The sequence below is a fragment of the Jaculus jaculus genome, chromosome 10 (genome assembly GCF_020740685.1).
Source record: "Jaculus jaculus isolate mJacJac1 chromosome 10, mJacJac1.mat.Y.cur, whole genome shotgun sequence".
Lineage (NCBI taxonomy): Eukaryota > Metazoa > Chordata > Mammalia > Rodentia > Dipodidae > Jaculus > Jaculus jaculus.
In genome coordinates, this window is record NC_059111.1 from 102,431,573 (window position 1) to 102,456,976 (window position 25,404).

General features: G+C 46.7%; 1 protein-coding gene across 1 annotated transcript in view; it reads left to right on the forward strand.

The window, feature by feature from the left end:
- Tmem178b (transmembrane protein 178B) overlaps window positions 1-24,500 on the forward strand; it is a 434,230-nt gene extending 409,730 nt beyond the window's left edge. The window contains exon 4 of the mRNA XM_004661164.2: window positions 16,473-24,500. Coding sequence (XP_004661221.1) covers window positions 16,473-16,723 — 251 coding nt within the window. The 3' untranslated portion in view covers window positions 16,724-24,500. The remainder of the gene's footprint in view (window positions 1-16,472) is intronic.
- The last annotated feature ends 904 nt before the right edge of the window (window positions 24,501-25,404 follow it).

The window sequence follows — 25,404 nt, forward strand, 5'->3', positions numbered from 1 at the left end:
GTTCCATTCCACTGAGCAGATCTGTTAGCCAAGTCAAGGGCAGTTGGTAACCCACCATGGCTGTGTGCCACTATTGCACTTGTGTGAGCATCACGTCAGGCTGGTTGCTGTTGAGTAACTTAAACCACGAGTTGCTTAGACACATGTTGGTCATTTTCCCCCAGTTGCTCATGTAACACCTTCTGGCATTAGACAAGCTAACTGTCTGGGGATTGACTCTCTTCTAGTTTCTAGCCAGGTCACTCCATGTTGTGTCCCAATAGCATATGATGTCTTTGGTAGTAGGTCTTACCGCTAACCTTTGGTGGGTCATCAACTACTCTGACAGAATTCTGTCTTCCTTGGGAAAACTTGTAGTTCTGTCTGATCAACAGCTTATTGTGGATGTTACCCACATGCTGGTACTGGGAGTTATAGGTCAGTGCCCAGGGAGAAAAAGGGAGAAAAATATAGGTAATACAAAAGAGAAAAGAGAGAAAGAAACAGGATAAGATTGAGGATAGTCTTTATCATACCCTCCAGGCCCCTGTGAATCAGGTATTTTCTCTAAGCACCTAATGAAAGTTTGACATTTTAGTGTGCCTTTCAGGGTGTAGGATTTTATGGTATTATTTCCATTTTTTCCATTATTTCCAGTTTTTTGCCCTCCCCTTATCCTGCTCTCCTGCCCCACCATCCCTATTGTTTTGTCCTAGAGATGTTTATTAGGTATGTCAGCATCTCGGGCAGATTCAAGTTAGGAGCCACAGGTGAGTGAGACGATGTGATGATTATCTTTCTGTGATTGGGTGAGTTCATTGAGAATGATCTATTCCAAGTTTGACCATCTTTCTTCAAATTTCATTGTGTCATTTTTCCTCATTGCTGTGTAGAATTCCATCACATAGATATACCACATCTTGGTTATCCATTCATCTAATGATGGGCATCTGGGTTGATTCCAGTTCTTAGCTATTATGAATTAGGCAGCTATAAACATGGTTGAGAAAATATCTCTGAGCTGAGGTTTGGAGCTTTTAAGGTAAATGCTCAGTAAGGGAATAACTGGGTCTATTGGTACCTCTATAGTCAACCTTTTTAGGAGTCTCCATATTCCATAGTGGTTGTACCATCTTACATTCCCACCAACAGTGAATGAGGGTTCGTATTTCTCCACAACCTCACCAGCATTTGTTGTCATGAGATTTTTTTAATGTTTGCTATCCTTACTGGGGTAAGGTGGAATCTCATAGTTGTTTTAATTTGCATATCTCTGATGATTAGGAATGATGAACACTTTCTTAAGTGTGTGTTTGCCATTTGCATTTCTTCCTCTGAGAACTACCTGTGCAGTTTTCTGTCCCATTTTTTGAGAGGGTTGCTTGACTTTTTATCGTTTAGGCTTTTGAGTTCTCTGTAGATTCTAAAACTTAGGCCTCTGTCTGATGCGTATTTAGCAAAGATTTTCTCCCATTCTGTGGGAAATCTATTGGCTCTGCTTATTGTTTGTTTGTCTACGAAAAAGCTTTTCAGCTTCTTGAGATCCCAATGGTTGAGTGATTGTTTAATTTCCTGAGCCACTGGGGTTTTGATCAGGAAGTCTTTTCCCACTCCTATATCATGGAAAGTTCCTCCTGTTTTTTTCTTCCAGTAGTAGTAGATTTCCAGTCTTATACTGAGGCCGTTGATCCATTTGGACTTGATTTTTGTGCATGGTGAAATGTGTGGATCGAGTTTCATTTTTCTGTACATGTTATCCAGTTTGCCCAGCACCATTTGTTGAAGATGCTATCTTTTATTTTTCCCATCTACATTGTTAGGGCCTTTGTCCAATATCAAGCAGCTGTAGTTACTTGACTCAAAGTCCGGGTCCTCCATTCTGGGACTTCTGACATGCCTTCATCTGGACTTGTCTGTGCTCTACACACATTGTTCCTGGGATTTATGATTAGTGAAGACATGCTAAGCACTTGGCTTACTGTAGGAACCCGATAGCTGTCACCTCCTATCTTTTCTCTTCCCCCAAGGAAACACACTTCTTTTCCTCCCACCTGAAGGGTCCCTGGAGGCATTTTCCGCCCTTCCATTTCCACTCTCACCTTTCCATCAATGGCCAGCCTCTGCCAACATTTCCTTTGCAATGTTCTCTGTGGCCCTTTCATTTGCTCCCATTCCTTGAGCTCCATCTGGGCCGTTGATTGCAGCTGTGGTATTTTGGGAGTCATTCAGCCCTTGGTGGAAATCTCTGTCCCCACTTGGTTGCCAATCTCTGAGTCTGCATTTCTCAGTTGTAAAATTGAGACAGTTCTGCCTGCCCTGTTGGGATTGTTTTGCAGATGAAGTGAGATAATATATAGCAAACACATCTAGCCAAGTATAAGAATTTCATAAATGCTCATTTCCCTGCTTTCCATTAAATTCATCCTTTAAAACATACTGCCTTTCCGAAGCGCACTAATTACTGTGTCATTTCTTGATGGAGAATAGTCTGTGGCTCCCTGATGTTTATTGAGTAAAATCCAGTGTCCCCATCCTGTAGTCCTTGACAGCCACAGTCTTGTGTCATGTGCCTTCAGCCACCTGTCCTGCGCCCCATTTTGTTTACTCCCCTCTCTGCCTTTTGAAGCCTTTAACTTTCCTCAAAGCTCCACAGAGAGCTACTTCCAGAACCTCTTTGAATCATCTTACGTAAACCTGAACCCTTTCTCTGAACTCAGACTTTGTACGGCTCACTATGAGAATCTCACAGCATATATTTCTAGTCATTTCCAGTCTCCCCTCTGGGTTGAAACCTGTGTAGTGGCAGAGGGTCCCTCCCTTGATGGTTACTCCAGTTATCATTCTTTTTTTTTTTTTTTAAATTTTAAACCTTATTTCCCCTTCCAATAGCTTTGACTTCGTTGACATGGGTTCTTTCTGGTAAAATTACACAAATCAAAGTCAGTAATTTCTTATGACAGCTTTTTCCAATGTTTGGACACAACTCTATTGTACTTCTTAATTATCCGATTTCTTGGCTAAATTGAACTCAGTAAGTATTCACTGGAAGCCTACTGTGTCCTAGGCACTCACCGTACAACTAAAACCATTCCTGCCCCTTGTCCTTAAGGGTGGAGGCAGATAGGTGTCAAGGCTGAGAATTATGAAGACACCAAGATAGGCTTCTCACAGGGGAGCTGGAGGAAGCTTGTCCTATTCTTGCCATTGCTCTGCAAAGGGCTTTCCACCTCTTTTATTTTACTTTTAAACATTTTTATTTTATTTATTTGCAAGCAAAGAGAGAGAGAGAGACAGACAGACAGAGAGAATGGGCATTTCAGGGCCTCCAGCCTCTGCAAACAAACTCTAGATGCATATGCCACTTTGTGCATCGGGTTTTACATGGGTGACCTTGATTTGACTGAAGGCATGGGTCAGGCCCAGATGCCTACTAGCCTTATCAGAACATATTGCTCCCTACTCACCTCCCTTCTGCTCTTCTCTTCTCATTAGCCTTTGGATTCAGAAGAGGGGTAGGACAGAGGAGTGAATGAATATCGTCCCTCAGGTCCTCAAGAGGAACGTGGTCAGAGGAAGGTTCACAGCCAGCAGGGTTGGGTTTTAGTGAGTTCTCTTCTGACCATCAGCTTCTTCCTCTTCTTCTTCAGTTTAGTTTCTGGTCTGTTGAGATGCTACAAGGAATGTTTTTATACCCTGCTTTAAGTTCACTTCCTTTCTCGACCACTGCATCCTACTCCTGGACAACTCGCTTCCCTCCAGAGGGAGCCGACCTTCTATCTGACACATAGTGAGTAAAGTCATGTCTAACTGTGATGGGTTCCTGAGTGCTATGAAGCATGATTTTGTTAACTGGACCATGAGACTAAAGGGTGTGCTAAATTTCCTCTGTTTGGGGCAAAATTGCATAATGATTAGGGCTTCTTTTGCTCTCACTGACCAGTTGATGGTTTTTATTTAAGTATCACTTGAGGGTGAGGAGCTATTGAGGAAGAAGTTTCTTTGCTTACATGGGTTTCAGTCCTTCTGGAAAGGCAGGTTGCTTGGGCACATGAAATGGCTATAATGAGAGACTGCATAGCTAGTGGCTAAAGTATGGATTTGATTCCTGTATCCAATATATATATTATTTTTATTATTATATATACACTATATATTATATATTATTTATATATTTTTTATTAAAAAATATTTGTTGTGTTTTTCAAGGTAGGATCTCACTGTAGCCCAGGATGACCTGGAATTCACTGTGTAGTCTCAGGGTGGCCTTGAAATCACAGTGATCCTCCTACCTCTGCTTCCCAAGTGCTAGGATTAAAGGCGTGTGCCACCACACCTGGCTAGATCCAATATTTTTAATTGTGTGACCTCAATTTGCTCCCTAAAAATCTAGCATTTGTACAGCATAAAACATTGTTATAACATAAGCTATATATAGAAAATCCATCCACATAGAGCTGTATGTATATTCAACAACCCAACAGTAAGGTGACAGAATGAAGAAAATCACTTGGGTCTAAGTTTCCTCTCAAAGAAAGGCCAAGGACAAGCTAACAAATGTGCCAGGCAGATGGAAACATAAACCAAGCCAGGTGGTAGGCCTGCCAGATCTTCTGGATACCACCCCAGCTTCTTCCTCTACTAATTAACATGGCATTGACTTGGATCAGATAGGGCAGAAGCCAAAGAGGTTTCTTGCAAGAGCCAATTTCTTCCAGACACTTAAACAGCTGGGCCCCATTCCTTCATGTTTCAAGTCTAGGCAATTTAGAGCAGAGCCTCATGTGCATGTTGATGTCAAATAATGACATCTAGTGGCCTCATCTGACATTCCTTCTGTGCATGTCACGAGGTGAGATTCAGGGTCCTCACTCCAGGTGGTTTATGTCAGACAAAATTAGAGACAGCCCGTCCAGAAGCAAATCAGAGACTGCTTCCTCCTTGACCCAGTACCTAGACTTGTGTGGCTGCTTAAGTGGACCTTGGAAATATGGTCCTACTTAAATATCTCAGTCTCTGTGATCAAAGGAACTATGGCCCAGAGATGAAATGATCTTTCCATTGTATGCACAATGATGGAGCCAGCACCCAGCTTTTCGAATTCTTGATGGAGTACATTCTTCACTAAACCACACCGTGGATGCTACAGCTGTCTTATGAGGAAGCAGGTTGACTTTGTGTATGCCTGGGCCATGACGGCTTTATGACCAAGACCAGACTTAAGGTGTAGAGGCGTATTTGTGTACACTGGACTTCAAGCCAACTGTGGGGAGTGAGGGGACTTCCTCTGCCAAAGTTTCGCGTGATGCCCAAGAAAATGAAGGACTGGAAAAGGCAGGAAGTTGCAGTGCCCTGTTTCAAGCCTTTTTCCCCAGCAAGAAACCTAGACAAGGCTGTCTTCTGCCTCAAGGTTCCCAAAGTTTGCTTCACGGCCCAGCACCATCAGAAAGAGGGAAAAAGCGAAGCAGGGCAGGAAGATGGCATGCTCTAAGTGCCGCTGCTCTTGGAAGCTTGTGACTCACAGTTTGAGATGGTTCCTTTTCTGCACAGCTGCCCGTGCCACTCTCAGTTTGGCTAAGGAGCCAGTTGGATCCCACCAGTTCTCAGTCCTACACCAAGGCCCAGATGGGTAAGAAGCTGCAAAGATTCACATTGAATAAGAGTATGTGGTGCTCCGCTCTTCATTCATTTCCCTCCCAGAACTCTCCTCCCCACACCGTCTAGAATGCTCTTAGCAGATCTTTCCTCGTGAAGAGTGAGATGCCCAAGGTCAGACGGGCAAACTGGAACGTGCCAGTGCTGAATTTGCCGTAGGCACCCCTCTGTAGAAGACATAAGGTACATTGTTGTACGCCTGATGCTGAAGATTTTATATGTGGGGTACAGGGGAGATATCTCAGCGGGTAAAGTGCTTCTCATGCACGCAATAGGAACCGACTTTAGATACCCAGCACCCACATTAAAACGTTGGTCCTGGGCTGGAGAGATGGCTTAGTGGTTAAGTGTTTGCCTGTGAAGCCTAAGGGCCCCAGGTCAAGGCTCGATTCCCCAGGACCCACGTTAGCCAGATGCACAAGGGGACGCACGCATCTGGAGTTCGTTTGCAGTGGCTGGAAGCCCCGGCTTGCCCATTCTCACTCTGTCTCACTCTCTCTCTCTGCCTCTTTCACTCTCGATTTCTCTCATATAAATAAATAAATAAAACAAAAAATTTAAAAAAAAATTGGTCATGGCAGCATGCACCTGTAATCGAAGCACTGGGGCAGCAGAGACCAGAGAATCCCTAAGGATTGCTGGCCACCTGGTCTATCCGAACAAGCTCAGTGAGACCTTGTCTTAAAACAAGACGGCAGAGAGCAAAGGAGAAAGATGCCACACGTCACCCTCTGGCCTTCACACAAACTCACAGACATGTGTAAGTGCCCACACTTGCACTCACACGCATATGAACACACACACACACATGCATAACACACACACACACACAAACATAAAAATCAAAAATAATTTTTGAAAATTTAAAGTATGTATGGCTATTGAATGCTGACAAAAATTGATTAAAACAAGACTGAATAGTTAGGATGATTTCGTAGAAAAATACCTATATATGTATAATTTTGAAATAAAGACTAAAAGAGTAGACTATATCAAATTGGTGATAATGAATCTTGGTTGGGCCAATGGGTGGTGACATTAGGTGGGAGAAATGAAAGCATACATTCAAGTCATGTATGCATTTTTAAATTGATTACAATTGCAACTTTTTCCCCCAGTCACTTTTTAAAATTCTTTTATTTTTTTTGTTTTGCGGTATTTTTTGTTTGTTTGTTTGTTTCCAGTTAGAGGGATAGGGTCTCACTCTAGCCTAGGCTGACCTGAAATTCACTATGTAGTTTCAGGGTGACCTTGAACTCATGGCGACCCTCCTACCACTGCCTCCCAAGTGCTAGGATTAAAGGCGTGCACCACCACACCCAGATCCCAGTCATTTTTTATACTTGATAAAATTAATGAATTAAAAGTAAGATAAGGGCTGGAGAGATGGCTTAGCTGTTAAGTGCTTGCCTGTGAAGCCTAAAGATGGCGGTTCGAGGCTCCATTCCGCAGTACCCATGTAAGCCAGATGCACACGGTGGCACATGCATCTGGAGTTCGTTTGCAGTGGCTGGAGGCCCTGATGTGCCCATTTTCTCTCTCTCTCTCTCTCTCTCTCTCCCTCTTTCTCCCTCTGTCTGTCGCTCTCAAATAAATAAGTAAAAATAAACAAAAAAAAAAAAAGCAAGATGACTTTTTTTTTTTCAATTTGGTTTTTCCAGGTAGGGTCTCACTCTAGCTCAGGCTGACCTGGAATTCACTCTGTATTCTCAGGGTGGCCTTGAACTCGCAGCGATCCTCCTACCTCTGCCTCCCAAGTGCTGGGATTAAAGGTGTGCGCCACCATACCGGGCCTAAGGTAACTTTTAAAATCTTCAACTCATCCTATGTAACGGTCCCCAGTAGTGCTCTGAGCTGGCTCCTTAACCCTTCCTGGTGGAGCTACGGATGAGGCACGTTCACACACTTGATGTGACCCCCCCCACCGGAGCCTGTGACCTCTCGGAGCTCAACGACAAGTTCATTTCCAAAGAAGGGTCTGTCTCGGAAGTGGACTTTGAAATCCCTCCAAGTTCCATGGTTCTGGTTTGTGGAAAGTGCACTGAATAGCAAGTGCCAAGCCAGTACTTCCTGTGGCCTCTGTTGAGAGCGGTCGTTCTGTGAGTTGGCATTTACCCTGAGTGGAGGCCATGGGAAAATGAAGTAGTTGATGGAGATGAAAACAACAGCCACATTTTTTCTTGTCCTTAGGAACAATTTTTCTTGTGCCTCACTTAAAGCTTTCCATTTCTAATATTATACCTTACATATAGAAAGCAATTTTAACTCCTCTAAGCCTTTTCACGTGTATTATTATCGCTCTTCAAAATAATCCTGCAGAGAGGATATTATTCCGTTGCTGAATTTCGGCAAAAATAAAAATGTTTCCTGAAACCCAAGGTACCAATTGAAACACAAATCAGGTGCACACAGACATGAGTGTATGAAAGCATTCACACACACACACACACACACGAGAGAGAGAAAGAGAGAGAGGCTCACAAACACCTCAGTGACTGCATTAATAATTTAGGAGGAGGAGAGAGGGTAGGAGGAACAGGCGTAGAGCGTGTTTCATTTCCCTCTAGGCTTCAAAGTCCACATTTCATTTAAAAACTCCACAGCCTAGAGTTCCCAGTTCATCACATGATGAAGATGTGATGTGCTGTGAGGCTCTGCCTGGGGAAGGCTTTTGGCGATGTCTGGAAGTTGGTTAGACCATAGCGGATACCTTTCAGGACTCTGCGTTGAGTGGAGGGCGGCTGCAGATGTCTGAATCCAGGCAATGATTCCTTAACGTTGGTGAGTCCCCACTGTAAGGGAGCCTTTAACATTCCGTCATTGCCTTCTACTGATGCTCGTCCCATTGGATGTCTTCAGAGGCCACCAGGGCCACCGATCTTGGCTACAACCTGAAATATATATATTTGGTTTTTCGAGGTAGGGTCTCTAGCGCAGGCTGGCCTGGAATTCACTATGTACTCTCAGGGTGGCCTCGAACTCATGACGATCCTCCTACCTCTGCCTCGTGAGTGCACCACCACACCCGGCCTGAACAATATTTGGGGTCAACACAAGCGTAGAAATATGGGCAAGAGTGATTGTGAGAACAACCCGAGATGCCCAGGGGCTGTTGTTTCATATGGCTGTCTCCATGTCATCTGGCATAGGGATTCTTGGGTTTTTTTTTTTTACACCTATTATAATGTGATGCTATTAAACTAATTATTATGTATTCATGCATTGCAATAGTTTGCTAAGATCGACGTAGCACCATACCACAGACTAGGTGGCTTTAACAATAGACATTTATTTTCTCACACTTCTGGAGGCTGAAGTTCAAGGAGTCTGCAGTGTGGTGTTGTGAAGCCTCCCTCGTTCACTTCCGGCTCCCTCACGTGCCTCATCTCATGCCTGTCCCTCTCTGTGCACACCTGTGCCACCTCTTTTTACACCCTAATCTCATCTTCTAAGGACACCAACCAAATGCTATGTTAAGGCCCACCTTAACTGCCTGTTCAAAGACCTTATCTCCAAATGGTGTCACCTCTGAGGTAGTGAGGCTAGTTAGGACTTCCCCGTAAGAATTTTCTGGGCTGAAGAGAACGCTGAACAGTTAAGGCACTTGCCTGCAAAGCCAAAGGACCCAGGTTCAATTCCCCAGGGCCCACATAAGCCAGATGCACACGGTGGCATGGGAGATTGGTTCCAGGATCTTCTCATAGATACCCAAATCAACAGATGTTTAAGTGTGTTGTATAAAAATTCCACTGCCACAGGGGCTGGAGAAATAGTTCACTTAGGAAAGTGCTTGCCTTATAAACATGAACACCAGAGTTCAATCCCCAGAATTCATGTGGAAAAGAAAATAAACAAAAAAAAAAAGACCCTCAAAATTAAATAGCAGTTAGCATGGCGGCATGTGTTTGTCATCCCAGCACTGGGGAAGTGAAGGCAGGCAGACCTCTGGATCTGGCTAGCCAGCCGGTCTAACCTCACTTGTAAGCCCCAAGCCAGTGAGAAGTCTTGTCTCAAAAAAAAAAAAAAAAAATCACTGTGGTACACCCCTTTAATTCCAGCACTGGAAGGCAGAGGTAGGAGGATCACTGTGAATTTGAGGATAGCTTTGGACTAAAGCGTGAGGTCCAGGCCAGCTTGGGGTAGAGTGAGACCCAACCTTGACAGCAAACGAACTGTGATTAGCTGAGGAATACCAGCGGTGGTGGTTTTCTGTGACCTGAGCATGTGTACACCCCCCCCCCACGCACCAAAATGTAAAATTTACATGAAACCTACGCACATTGTCTTGTGTGCTTTTTTTAAATATTTTTTTGTTCATTTTTTATTTATTTATTTGAGAGTGACAGACACAGAGAGAAAGACAGATAGAGGGAGAGAGAGAGAATGGGCGCGCCAGGGCTTCCAGCCTCTGCAAACGAACTCCAGACGCGTGCGCCCCCTTGTGCATCTGGCTAACGTGGGACCTGGGGAACCGAGCCTCGAACCGGGGTCCTTAGGCTTCACAGGCAAGCGCTCAACCGCTAAGCCATCTCTCCAGCCCTGTCTGTGTGCTTTAAAGCATCACTAGATTACTTGTAACACTCAATACAATGTAAAGCTATGTGGACATTGTTATACTGTATTGCTCAGTGTATGAACACAAGGGAGGATGTCTATACATGGTCAATACAGACAAAATCTTGCTTGGTTTTTCCAGGTAGGGTCTCACTCTAGCTCAGGCTGACCTGGAATTCACTATGTAGTCTCAGGGTGGCCTCAAACTCACAGTGATCCTCCTACCTCTCCCTCCTGAGTGTTGGGATTAAAGGCGTGTGCCATCACGCCCGGCTTGCTTCAGATATTTTGGTCCATGGTTGGTTGTATCCACAGGTTTGCCACCCACAGTTTCAATAAGCCTACTCTTTTCTCTTTAAAATTGCTGGCTATCTATGAATGGCCCAGTCCTTTCAGTTGCCTTGGTTGGGAACCTACATGACTGCGGCAAAGACACGAAGGGTGATTAGGCAGCTTTGGAATACAAAGGTGCAACCCTGGGAACACAAAATCCCTCCCGTCCTGATTTTGTGGCTTTTGGGGAGGGCTCCTGACGGTGTCTTGGTCTAGAGAATGTGTACAGCTTGCAGAAGAGTGGGTGACTGTGCCCCAACTAAGAGCCCCATGGCCGGTAGCATGTTCTCTGCCTGAACACATCCAATGCCTGTTGCCTCCTGTTCATGAATCCTGGAGGCAACCTTTTACGGAGAGCCCTGTGACCCGCCTGTTGATGGCTGATGATGCAATGGTGTATAATCCAAAGCTATTTATATTCTGTGCAGGTCTGAGCATAGCCATAAAGTGCTCTCAAGAGCAGAATGCTGCTGGGGCATTTAATCTAAGCAATGGAAGGATTCAGTGTACATCAGCTTCCTATGATGAACGCGCGGTGTCGGGCGAGGGGGTCTTTTCCTGCTTGCTGACTTGTGCCCATCTGGCTTTAAAGATCGGACGGAGGATGAAGGGGTTTTGGGGGAAGATGTGACTGCTGCTTAGGCAGCCCTGACAAACACGTCCGCACGGGCGTTTCTGGAAGCCTCAGCTCTGCAGCAACTGAGGGACTCCATTCCGAGCAGAGGCCTTCTCCCCACATAGCAACAAGGAAGCCGGGGTTAGGGACATGCCGACGTCAGTCCTCACTCCGGGGAGCAGGAAAATGTCACCCAGATGGACTTTTCGTTCTAGGAAGCTGGAGCGATTACGCACTAGTGGAGTTCTGGGCGCGTCTCGGTCACATAAGGAATAGATAGTTGGGGAAATGCCCATGCACACAGTATGTAAGTGATCCGGATCCCTGTAAGAACCTCACAAGGGCTTCGGTTTCCTAGGAGATGGCTTCTTGAATTAGTAAGAGCGTTTCTGCTGCCTAGCCCGAGGCCGAAATTGTGATGCTATTTCTCCACGGGGTCCATGGCTGTGGCATTACTGCAGTGGCTTTTCCCAGAATCCCTAAGGGGTGTGGGAACACATGTTCTGCCCTCCCCTTGCTGCGTAGCTTAATCTGGCAATAACCACAGAGGCAGCCCCATCTTGTCCTCCTTATGCACCTACAATTAGCTGCTCAGAGTGACGAGTTAACACCATGGTTCTGAATACCAGCTTAAAAACACCGTATCGTGGTCATTAACCTTTAAGGTGGTACCCGACTGGAAGTATTTATTGGGCTGCCGAGGAAGTATTCCCTGATGACATTTTGGGGTGACAAAAGAATGAGATGCTCCCAAACAATGCTCTCCTGGCCTGACATTTAATACCAGCAACACATTCCACAGATCCAAGTGTCTGTGTTTGCACTGGCTGGGGCATCGTACTTGTTCTTGCTTATATATAGTGCTTCTGCGATGCTATCACCCCATCTACCTCCTTAGCATAACCTGATTGGGGTGGGGCCGGGAGGGGACAGTTGGTTTTCTTAGCCAAGGACTTCTTACTAGGAGAATGGAGTCTCATATTCCACATACCCTTCTCCTCCAGCTTCCAGGCCAACTAAGAGGGTTGGCTGCCTTAATAAGGGAGGTAAGCAAGGCCGTGGAGGGACGAAAGAAGCTTAAAGACCATTCTGTTGCTATAATGAAAGACAGTTGTGCACTTCATAATAAAGATTTTTAAGTCAACAACAGAGTATGTATATGCCAGTGGCCCTGTAAAATCGTGATGGAACGGAGAAGTTCCCATCGCCTGTCTCCAGACACTTCTCGAATGTTCACACAATTGCAGGTTTACATAGCGATACATTCCTCAGAATGCAGGTCCATCATGAAGCAACACGTGAGGGTGCCTGAGGCTGCCTGTTTGGCTCATGGTTCTGGAGGCTGGGAAGTGTCAGTGCGTGTGACACTCACGTCTGGTGAGGGGCGTCATAGCACAGTGGAGGGCATCAAGCGGCCTATCAGAAGAAAGGCGCTTACTCAAGCTGCTCTTCCTCTTCCTATAAAGCTCCCAATGCCATTTGGACCCCACCCTCATCAGCTCATCTGGTCCTCGTCATTCCTCCCAGTGGCCCAACCTTCGAATAATATTTATATACGACTTTACGGAGTAAGTTCCCAACACATGAAGTTTTGGTAGGCACGTGTTAGCATAGCACGGGGCTTACCCTGAAACTGTGTGTGGTCAGAGAGTACACCGGATAGGACGCATGAATCAGTCATGTACCAGGGGCAGTTCTTGCCAGAGGAGGGTTGTTGTCATAGTATAAAGTCAGGGACAAGAGGCAAGTGAGGGATCCATGAGTCTAAAAAGACAAATGGAGGGCTGGCGAGATGGCTTAGTGGTTAAGGCGTTTGCCTGTGAAGCCTAAGGACCCGGGTTCGACTCTCCAGACACACAGTGATGCAAGCAGGCTAGGTCACACATGGACATAAGGGGGTGCAAGCATCTGGAGTTCGACTGCAGTTACTGAAGCCCTGATATGCCAATTCTCTCTCTTTCTGTCTCTCTCTAAAAAAAAAAAAAAAAGTTCAGTCTGTTGGGTTTCCTCAAAGAATAAAATAAAATAAAAAACACAAATGGAGGCCAGAGAGGTTCAAGAAGCCTGGCTTATTGGCAGATTGGAAACCACAAGATATCCAAGCAGGAGGAAGTTGTCAGCTAACCAAGAAATCACGAGTAGTGCGAGAGAAAACCAGACTCTAGTGTCTGGCAACCAGAGACACATTAATTAGAAATGGCAGCAACGTGAAGGAGGTGGAGGAGGAAGCTGTATTTGCAGTTGGAACAGGATTTGGGAGTCTGGGCATGAAAACAGTTTCCTCTTTTTCACCCTTACTGAACTGGAGGGAACCGAGTGAAGCATCCATCCTGGGCAACCCTGACATACTCTGTCCCTCCAGTCCCGTGTTGACGAAGGCTTAGAGGCAGGAGTGCCCAGGGCAGCATGGTGGGTGTCAAGAGGCATTGCATGCGATTCTGGGAGGAGCTTCAAGCGGATGGTCACAAAAGGGCTCGGGAGCTGGATGTCAGCCACCAGAGGACGCACTTCCACCTGCACCTCTGCGCCCCCTGCGGGCTCCAGCTGCACGCCCACAGGCACAGCATGTAAGTAGGCACTCCAGATCGCCAAGAGCCTGCTGGCACTGCTCACCGCACGCCAGCAGGTCTTGTCAGTGTAAGCTGTCAGCCCTTAGCTACTTGGCATGGTGCCCTGTCTGCTCCTAACTGGACTCCTGAACTCTCGAGTGTGGACCAGCAAGGGTCTTGGCACAGAGAGGGTAATTACTTTTTATTTTCCACTCTAACCAGTTGTAACTGACTTGCTGCAGCTGTCTGTCTGGAGAGCTGGGGTGAAGAGGAATCTGGGGCCCCTTGCAAGACCAGCAGGAGTGAGGATAGGTTAGGATAGGAGTGAGGTTATTTCTGTTAAAGGCACAGGCTTTTCATGAATAGAGCAGCCATTGTACTTAGCTACCCAAAGGAGAGTTCCCAAAATAACGTCCTTTTACATGTGTCAACAATCTTCAAAAATGTTTACATCATAAGAACCCTTTCCTCCAATGATGTTTGCCATGGAAACAGATCAAAGCAGGTCTCTTCTCATCAAAGACAGGAGGGCTCGGCTCCTCCCCTCTTTCCCAATGGCAGTTCCTTCACGGAACACTATTTCAAAACCACTGGGCCAGTGTTGCTTCAGAAGAGATCAGGGAAGATCCCTCCAAGGATGCCATTCAAATTGAGATCCAGGAGGAGCTGCATGGCCATTCTGGGCAAAAGGATCAAGTACAAAACCCCCGGGATGTAACACGCTGCTTCTCTAGTTTAAAAAAACAACAGGATACTCTCTAGTGTAACTAGAGTCTAGGGAACAAGCTGAGAAATTTGGTCAGATAAATAATCGGAGTCCACTCACTTAAGACCCTGTGGGCAGGATATGGGAATTTGGATTGTATTTATTGGAAGCTACTGGAGGGCTTTAATTTGGACAGAATCAGAATCTGTCGAGAGTTTTGAAATGTCACTGGCTATGATATGAGGCATGAGTGGTCTACTACAGAGGCTCATACAAGAAATGATGGGCTGGGGAGATAGCTTAATCAGTAAGGTCCTTGATCCCCAGAATCCATGTCAAACTTCTGAGCCTCACTGCCCTGTTCCACATTTCTTTCTGGAACCTTCTGGAAGACAGACATAAAGCTGGCTGGTAAGAAGCAAAACTTCTTGAATGTGTAAAACACAATGCACCACCACTTCTTCCCTCTCCTTAAAAAAAAAAAAAAACTAAAAAACAAACAACAACAACAAAAAACCCTCTTCTCCTTCCTTCCATTGAGCCAGCCCATCCTTTCTAAACCATACTGCCTTTTCTATAACACAAGAAAGCAAATACTGAAAGTGCTATTAAATTCATTCTAGATATTCCACACATTTGTAGTGGATAAACTGAGTTTTTAATTCTAGAACATTTTACTACATTCTACATCTTCTAACTATCTTCTCCCTGGAAGCTGATAGGAGAAATATATATATGTATATTTTAAATATTTTATGTATTTATTTATTTATTTGCAAACAGAGAGAGAGAGAGAGAGAGAGAGAGAGAGAGAGAGAGAGAGAGGGAGAGAATGGGCACACCAAGGCTTCTAGCCACTGCAAAGGGCTCCAGATGCATGTACCCCTCCCTTTATGTATCTGGCTTTACATGGGTACTGGGGAATTGAACTGGGTGGTTAGGCTTTGCAGACAAGCGCTTTAACCACTAAGCCACCTCTCCAGCCCCCGGAGGAATATATTTTAAGAAGGGCCCATGATCAAATTGGCCTGTGCAATTTTTCAAAGAGGCATGTTGGACATGTTAACTTATGCTTGTATGGATTGTGAAGGTGGGAAGGTATGTTCATGGGTATCAGGGCTTTTATTATGTTTGCTGGTTTTGAAATTCCATGTGTGCGTGTGTGTGTGTGTGTGTGTGTGTGTGTGTGTAGTCATATGTGTGCCATGGCATGAGTGTGGAGGTCAGACAACAACATTTGGGGCAGAGCTTCTCTCCCTGGGCTTTGTTTTACTGCTCTTGGCTGTGCTGGCCACAGGCTTCCATGAAATTCTCCTGTCTCTGACTCCCATCCTGTTGCCCACACGTCGGGATTACAGGAGCCCACATGCCCACGGAAGCATTTTACATGGAGTCTGAGGATTGCAGGTTGGGTAGTAAGCTCTTAATCCACTGGGTCTCAGTGTTTTGACTCCACCCCTCACGCTGTAAGGAAGTAACCAGAAGAGCTGATGCTCCATGAGGAACAGTTTGTGAATTAACTGCCCTATGGAAAAAATGGAAAAAGACTTCCAAGAATTGCACATTTGAAATAATGAAGTGGCAAGGAGGTTTTCTCTTGGTGGCCAGGATTGGTGGTGAATAGAGTAAAGAAGAAATACCTAAATTTGTATGAGATGTTATGTATATGAAAGAAAATAGATGCCTTTATTGCTAAATAAGGGCCAAATGGGATATTTTCTCCCTCCCAAGAAAGATCATGAGCTTAAAATATTTTAGAAAAATGTATTGATTGTTATCCTGTGTCACTGTACCCTACATAAAACTCTGAGATATTTATTTAGAATATTTTCCTTAAAAAAAAAATTGTTTCTCCGAGTTTGTCCAAGACTGGGCAGTTTGGGGAGTAAGGAAGTAATGAGCTTCCCACAGTGGCCTCTTGTGAATATTTCTAGATGGTGGCCTTGGTGATAGTCCACTCTAACCTGGATCTTATTTCTGCCATTCAAGCAAACTGAACATGTAGTAACCCTCACTTCTCTTTCTCTCTTCCTCCCTTCCCTCTCGATCTCCCCATCCCCATAATTCCCCTCTTATTTTCCAGGAACCTTCTGCATCATTTCACTGTGCACCTGTGTGGCCGGGATCAACTTCGAGCTGTCGCGTTACCCGCGCTACCTGTACGGACTGCCTGATGACATCAGCCACGGCTATGGGTGGTCCATGTTCTGTGCGTGGGGGGGCCTGGGCCTCACGCTGATCTCGGGGTTCTTCTGTACCTTGGCCCCCTCTGTTCAACCTGTCCCGAGGACCAACTGCCCTAAATCCAGACCCGAGAATGGGACAGTGTGCTAAAAACAAACAGACCCATACATATATATATATAAATATATATATATAATATACATATATAAAATGAAACTCAATCAAGATGCCAGGGCCAGAGCAGCGCCGCGTTGGCTCAGGCGCCAGCATCTCACCGGACTTTGTGTTGCCTCATCTCCAAGATGGGGAAAGTGTTTCCCATCCTGTGGCTCTCCCATCCGTTCTTGACTTCCGGCTTCATGATTTCTTGAAGACAGAGTGAACGCCACCACTTGCGGTAGCATCTTAATTCCCGTCACCCACCCACGCGGATGCGGTGGTGAGCTGGAAGGGACAGTGGCAGTGGTCTGAAGCAAGCCAGATGTAGAGAAGGAAGTGCCACACACTGGGCCCACAGGAGAGGACACCACCCTCAGCTGTCATATCACGGGGAGCCGAGGCCCCTACGTTCACAGAATGTAACCACATCTCTGAGGCCATTTTCAGAACCACTTCTCCTGCTCTTCCTGTTCTGAGCTCCTTTCTGGCCCACCAGCAACACACAAGAGTAACAGAAAACAAACTGACAAGGAAGTTTTCTCTTTGTGGCCAAACTTTTGGACAAAGCTTTGGGGGGGGGGGAGGAGAACATGCTGAGAGGCAAGAACCGCATCAATCAAAGGACACTTCAGTGGATGCTCAGAAAACCCAGTCTTACCTTCCAGCTGCCTTACACCCAGTTGTTACACAAGAGGCCACCCTGTTCCTCCCCTCCCCGCACTCCCTGGGCAGATCGGAGCCTTGGAACCATGCTGTGATGTGTGTGTGAGTGGGGGTGTATGCATGTGTGCATAGGTGTTGGGTGGTTTGCTTTCTCTTATTTTTTGATCTATCGTTTAAATGGAAATATCATTGCATTATATTGTCATCTCTCTGTCACTATAGTGGTTTCTTGGCCCAACATGGAGGCCCAGAAATGAGCTTGAGGAACGGGCCTCCATAGGTGCCAACACAGCAACTACAGATTCCTGGAGAGAGACAGCGTGTGTGTGTGTGTGTGTGTGTGTGTGTGTGTGTGCGCGCACATGCACATGTGATGGATGTTTCCTGAGTATGGGGGTTTATGGTTTGTGTTGCATTATTTTTCTATTATTTTTGGTACAGCTGAAATTTGTAGAGGGCAGGACTAACAACCAAACTTCTGGGCCAGAGGACCCGGTGCCTCATCTCATTACCATTTTGGAACTCCTCAAGATTTAGTCCTCTGATTTTGGAAGTTCAAGACACAGCTGGGTACAAAAGTCCTGAGAGAAGAGTGGAACCCATGGTTCAGGAGGGACAAGGAATGTGGCCTCTGACTGCTGATGTACAAGTTATGTATAGAAAACAGGACTCCAGTTCCTCATTGCGGGGGCCTGTCCTTTGTCACTGGACACTTGCCCCTTTGTCGAGGTGAGCTCTGTGCAGATGAGAGGAAATGGTCACATGCAGAGAGAGCACCTCCAAGCCCATGGGCTCGAATTTCTATGGTATTGTGTAAATTAATGGAGAACTCTTGGCTCTTTTCCATTCTCTTCCCTTTCCTCTTGATCTTCCAAAATAGCTATGTTAGTGGCTAGCCCTCATGCTTGGGTAAAACAGGCCCATCCAGGTGTCTCAGGCTCATTTGAGCAAATGGCACTGGGTGCTGGAGAATGACCACGTCAGCCAGACCTGTTAATGCCCTAGAGACAGGAGCAGCTCACAGTCACCTTGCGGGACCCTGCTGACACCAGGCGAGGAGAGAATCCTGATCTGGCATAGGGAACCCTGGTCAGCCATGCATCAGGGAGTGCAGCTCCTGCAAAACAAATCTGCTTTGGGAACATTGCCAACTGCTCAGCGGCCTTCCCACTCCTGCCTCCACTCTCCCACCCCCCCCCGGCTCTGTTTCACACCCTGTCTTCCAACCTCTCCTCTCCCAATCTTCTCCTCCTCTCACCTACTGACCCCTTCATCTCCCTGTAAGTTCTGCCTATCTCTTCTGCTCTTTTTGACCATGTGTATGTAGCCCACATCTGGGTGTGACATCTGATGTGCAAGAACGGGCTTGAATGTGGATCTCTTGTGCGAGTCTTTCTGGTGCTGTGTGTGTGTGTGTGTGTGTGTGTGTGTGTGTGTGTGTGTGTACCTGTGCACAGGTATGGATACACTACTCAAGATTCCTTCAGCAGGGTCCTGGTCAGATTCTACAAAAGCTTTTGTGTGTGAGCGCCTTGGGTGTGGATGTGTCAGGCAATGGGGGGCAAGCTGCGTGACAGAAAATTCTGTTGGCTTCCACTTGAGATACAAAGGATCGTTTTTAAGACAAAGAAGAAGGGAAATAATTTTCTGGAAAACCTAGTTATTTTAGTTGAGAATTTTTTTTTTAAGTTTTCTTTGAAACGTTACATATTTTTTCCCCTTATAGTGAAGGACATACTTGAGTTAGAGGAAAAGCAAAAGTATCTTGGATTGAGAGGCCTGTGTCTTCCTTCCAAATATCTTGGACCAGGCAGGTGTCCATAAACATCTGTTTGGGGGCACAGGGCTCTGTCTGTGATTTGATGCTATTTTCAGTTGTTTTCTAGTTGCAGAAAGGTGGAAGAAACAGTTCTCAAGGGGCAATTTGCTATAGACTATTTCAACTCTTCGTAAGTAACCATGCCCAGAGACCTATTGACAGTCATCACCTCTTTCTTTAAACATCATCCTTGCTGTACACTGGTCATCTTCTCTATCTGAACTCTTACCTTGTGACAGACCTTTAATAATGTTCACTGCCTTCCTTTGTAATGAGAGCATCCTCAAAATGTGTGGCAGACTCCCGAGAAGAAACAAACCATTTGGACTCACCTCACCATCAGAAGAGAGGGGCCTCTGAGTAAGTTTTTCAGTAGTGAGGCTACAGATAAACACACACACACATTCTGGGGTCTGATCTACATTTTGGGGAGCAGAATCATGCCCTGCCACATGGTCATGATGGAAGCTCCCAAACAGATTATGAGTTCTGGTCAAGAGGAAAGTAGCCCAGGTGACCTCAATCCTTCCGGCACTGGGGGCTTGACCACAGGCTAACTCATGTACTTCTAAGCTGTTTCGAGACTTTCTGGCTATGAGGTGGCTGGAGATGTAGGGGAAAAAAAAAATAGCCTTGGCTTGGGATGCTCTCAAGGTCAAACTTTACTAAAATCCAAATCAAACTAGAACCCAACCTTTTAAGGGACTTAGAGTCAGTGGTTCTCAGTATGCCCTATGGTTCCCACTGAGGCCAAGTTGAAATACTTTTAGGTGCATGTATGCCAAGTATACAACCACGCGCGTGCTCTGGCTGTGTGCAAAGGAACTTTGATCATGAGGCTCCTTTCAACTTTCCTTTCTTTTCCTCCTTCTGAATTGGGAATTCAGGAAAGCGGAATGTCTTGGCCAGAGAAAAGTCTTACCTTTTCTTCCCTCTCATTTTTCTGTTTCCTTTCTCCATATTCACTTCTACTTTTCTTCTGTACCAACTTTGGGCAATTAAGGTGGGTAAATGCTTCGTGTCTAGAGAAAATAATGGCTCTCAGAGGCCGGGGCTCTGGCTCCGTGGGTAAAGTGCTTGCCCTGCGAGCATGGTGCCCTGAGCTTGGATTCCTGGCGTCCACGTGACAGCGAAGTCGTGGCCCTGGGGACCTTACAGGGACTGTGCTGGCGAGGCGGAGCCAGGGAACCCCTGAGGCTGAATTGGTGAGACCTGAGCTCAGTGAGAGACCTTGTCTCAACGTGTAATGTAGAGAGCGATAGTGTGTACCTGATGTTGAACTCTGGCCGCCCCGCACACGTGCACACATGTGCACACCCACCCACCCGCACCTGCAAACAGGCCCTCACACATGCATACAATGCACACTCCAGAAACAGAGAGACGCCAAGTAGGCTCTTTCTTTGATTTTTGTCGCCCTGTGTTTCAGGAGGAGATCTGTGGCTTGCTGGCATTGAATTTTTAAGAAATAAAATGTGCCTGCAGCAGCTTCAAGCACCCCCACATGACCTTACCCTTTCAACAGCTCCACTCTCTCACCTCTGAGGATCATAAAGGCACAGACTGGGTAGCAATCGCAGCAAAGACAAGCCCTCCTTGGTCTGAGGTCCCTGAGCCATGCACTGGGTCCTGATGTCATGCTGTTATATCTGTCCTCTCCCTGGGAGTGGGTTCTACCCAAGAATGCCACCTTCGCCCGCAGTGATGGAGGATAACCCGAGACTCCATGTCTCCTTAGTCATCCACACACACAGTAAGAGGGCTTGTATGAAAGCTCTACATATAGCCATCAGCATCTCATCTGACAGGAGAGTGTGCCACGTAAGTCTCCGAAGCTGCCCACTTGGGTCAAATACAGAATAATGAAGGCAAATGCATCACTGGGGGCATTTAGGATGGGCTAGTTCCACCTGTCTATACGGAGAGCATTTATGCATGGATTTTCAAGGTTGTGGGGGAGGAGTGGGAAGAAACAGACCTGGTCATCCTTTGTGGTGGCTCGTGTGGGAGACTTGGTTAGTTCTTGTAGCTCAAGGGAAGCTGTTTTCCTGAACGTCTTCCCACTGCTCCAGGTGAAGCCGGTGAGCGCATCCATCCTTTTCCAGGGAAATGCGATGAGTCAGTGTGAAAGCTCACTTTACCACAGAGAGAAGTAACAAGTGTATAGCAGTCTGATCAGTCTTTCTGCTGCCTTCCAGCTGTTGAGACAGAGGAAGGGGCAGGATTTTCTTTTTTTAAAGCCAGCCCAGCAGAGTAGATGCAAACGGATGATTCTGCTGTCTGGCACCGTAGCTGGCTTCCAGGCTGACTTTGCTGTCTTCTCAGTGCTGCTGCCATGGGGTGTACTGTTCCTTCGGCCTTGTTCCTAGTTCTTAGAATATGTTATTATCAGCTATTGGGCTTTCCCCCCTGGGCCATATGCAGGCTAATTATAAAAAAAAAAGAAAATACAAAATGACTGAGAGATTTGTCCTCATCCCATCACTCCGAGGCATTTACGGCGGACCCAACCATAAAGTCAAAATCCCAGAACCTCTTCAACTAGTCTTTGAGTTGGCAGATGGGGTTGGGAGGATATTGCATAGCCACAGAACCGCGCTGATTGATCTTGTCAATGTCGTTCTATGATGTTGGCAGCAGGCGCACAGACCTAGGCCTCAGAGACAGCAAAGAGGACTTGAAAGCTCATGCCAGAGCTTGGGGAGAGTGTCGAGCAGGGCTACACGATTAGTATTGGGCCTCTCTCTCTCTCTCTCTCTCTTTGATCTGTTCCTTTTTTCCAGGTACAATCTCAATCCAGTAATGGGCATAGGGGCACTGAAGCCTGAGAAATTCACTACCTAAGCTACACTCATGTAATGCCGTTACTGTAAATCTCATTGCCACTCTTCACTAAGGTGATCTGTGACGCGGGGCACTGTGTCTTCTCCATACTTGAACTCCCTCATCGACAGAATGAGGACTGTGATAACGCTTTACCTCATGGTACATTAAGGACGCGAAAGGAATCGCATAGTGGTTAGCAAACATGAAATGGCACGTGAGTTATGCACTGTTCAAATTGCCCTTCAACAGCAGGGTCCCCACCAAGATGGAACTGTTCTATTTGGGTTCTGCCCCACTGAGGAGAAGAGAGTCTAGAGAGAGGCCATCTTGGTTGCTGAATCACACTGTTCCTAGCCAGTTGGAGCACTCGGGCTCTGTTCTCCATCCAGGCCCTCCACAGAAATGGTCTCCTTGATGCACTTTACCCAGAGCTCCTTCCTTTGGTTTACAGCCAGTTTTGCCAAAGGAACTCTTATTCCAGTCGATTATCCCCAGAAGTGATGGGATGAATAGACCGTGTGGGACAAAGAATACATATTAACTAGAGCGGCCATCTCCTAACTCAGGCAAGGGGTTAACGCCTTGTTTTCTTTCAGTTAGCAGTTCTCCTCTTATCATTTCTAGCTGTACTTGTCCAAGAAGGAGAAGTAAGGCAGATGTTGAGGGAAAGATAAGTACCAAGGAAGGCGAGCCAGCTTTCTCTTTCTCAGTCGGTAAAGCCAGTCACTTCACCAGAACCCTCTGGGATCTGGTAGAAAGTCCCCTGGATGTTGTATCCATGTAAGACATGTTCTCAGTATGACCTTCTTTTGCATCCTGGGTTCTAAGTAAGAAAAGAGTTAAGAAGTGATTTTTCAGAAGGGTCTCCGTCCATTCTGCTTTCCTGTGGATCAAATTGCCATGTCGTGTTAAAGCTTCCTTCAGGGGGAAGTTCAAGTCCTTCCATTCTACGTAACTAGAGCCCAGCCAATGACGAAGGTGACTTCTTGCCTGCGGCGGCGGTGGGTTCAGGATGGAGAAACAGCAAACCGAACCCCGACCTCAGCAGCCGCTCAACCTGACGTCTCTCTAACACATGCCAGTTTCCTACTCTTCTTGCCTAAGGCCTGGCATTACTCCTTGGGGAGCCCTGGGGGCCCCTTCTCTCTCCTCAACCTTGAGCTTTTCCTTTCCTCTCTGGGTGGCCCCGTAGGCCCATTCTCGTCCGTGTGTGCTGGTGCGTCTGTGTTGTGAGTGTGAACAGTGTCTTTTACACAGAGCTTTCACAGGACCACTCTCTCGCCCCTTTCCCATTTCTTCCCATGGTGTGACTGTTCTGCTATTCAAGACTATCTGTAAAAATGTACAATAAAAGTGGAAGCTGAAAACGAAGGGGAGGGGTAGTGTGTCCACTCAAGCGCAGGAGTGCAGCCCTCGGTTTTCTGAGGACTTGTGTGGACTGCCCTAGAATCCTGACTCTGGTGGCATTTGAAAGTAGAGATGCCTGTGGCCCAGGAGAGACCTCTGGTCGATTCCCTGAGGGTCATCGGTGTTTGCTGCAAAGTCTCTGTTCTGACGGGCACCTACCTTTAGAGCAAAAGATGTCTCCCAGAAAGTAACAGCCTATCCTTAAAGTCCGAAGGATGAAGGTCATGGCCAAAGTCAACGCAAAGTCCTGACGCGGCTGGAAGCATTTAGTGGCGTTGCCAGTGGCCCCCTGGGGGGACCTCGGGGTGAGTCTCGTTACCTCACCACGTCTCCATGTCCCCTCAGCCTCCCAGGTAACAGGGTGGCTCTTGCAGCTCTTAGGGGCTCCGACTCCGCCCCGTCCATTCTGCTGCTAATTTCAGAGACTTTGTGCCCACGCTGGCTGCTGTGTGCTTGCAGAGCTGAGGCAAATCAGGAGAGACTTTCTCCCTGCTGCTCTTGCCCCATGCCTGCCCGCCTCAGAAAGTGACCTCAAGCCCACAGCCAGTCTATGCCCAGAGTCCAAAGCCCTTTCCTCTTCCTTTCCGCTCTCAGATGCCTTGTTTCCCAACCATGTTGACAAGCTCATCTTCCTCTCTTTGCTGGCAGAGCTCTGTGCGCTGGGCTGGGGGAGGAGAGAGAGGCGTCGAAGGAGATGACGCCTGTCAACTGCTTGGTCACCTGGGACTCGCTCTACAAATATGGCTTCACCATGTCAGAAGCAGAGGGTGGCCGAGGGGACAACTGCACCCTGAGGAAGAAAGCAGTGATGGTGGCGGTGGTGGGGGGGCGCGGTGGATGCCATGGGCTGAAGCTGTGGGCCGGGGGTGGGGGCTACTTGTGGGCATGGGATACGGAGGCAGTTGAGTCACCAGAATGTCCCCAGTATAGTGGCAGAGAAGGATTCCCAAGGGAGTAGACCTGCAGAAGGAGGAAGTAGAATGTCACAGGGTATGCGTATCCACATACAACTGCCCTGGAAAAAAAAAAAAAAAATAGGTGCATACCAACCTTGGCCAGTGCTGGCCCTCTCCCCATCTTATGGCTATAGACCCCTTCACTTCAAACCTTCCTCTTGTCCTGGGGACCCCGGTGATCCTCTCTGAGACCAGCATGAGGAAAGACTAGGCCACTGCTGTCCAATAAAATGCAATGCAAGACACATATGCGATTTCGAACATCCCACTAGCCACATTTCAAAGCGCCAACAACAGCAGTGAGACTGATTTTCCTATTACATTTTAAGGCAGCAAAGCAAACATGTTAGGATTTTAACATGGAATTGACGTAAAAGGTGTGATATACGTTATGTTCTGTTTATTTCAAGTGGCATCTTCTAAATCCCAAGGTGGGTTTTCCTCTGAGCAAATCTCAGTTTGGAGTAGCCACATTTCAGGGCTCAAACTCCACTCAAGGCTTCTGGTTACTGTCTAGGATGGTAGAGATTAGGTCTTTAAGGAGCCTGCAGGGACGCCCTCACAGCAAGTCCGTAGCGGTCATATCTCTTGCTGGGACCAGAGGCAGGGGCTGTATTCCCGAGGAGAAGGCACAGCCACATCCAGGCTGCTGTCCTGGCCTCTGGAGGTTGTTTCATCTGCTTAGTAAGAGGAGGGAGACACGGCTGTGAACCACATAACACTTCTGCCTCAAAGGTGTAAATACTGCCCCTGGACATGGCCCTGGATGACCTGTCCAAGTCCTAGGGACAAAGCAGCTCATGTTCAGCTGTGGGAGCATCAGCCTCTGCCCTGTCCCATCCAGATGTCCTTGATCTCACAGTGGGGTGGAACAAATAAGCCTCCCTTTGTGAAGAGTGAACGCCTCAGCCACCTCTTCTTATCTGGTGCCCTCACCTGCTAAGACCATCACGTTGATAAGTTGGAGCTGCTTTTTCTATCCTTTAACTTCCTTAATTTTT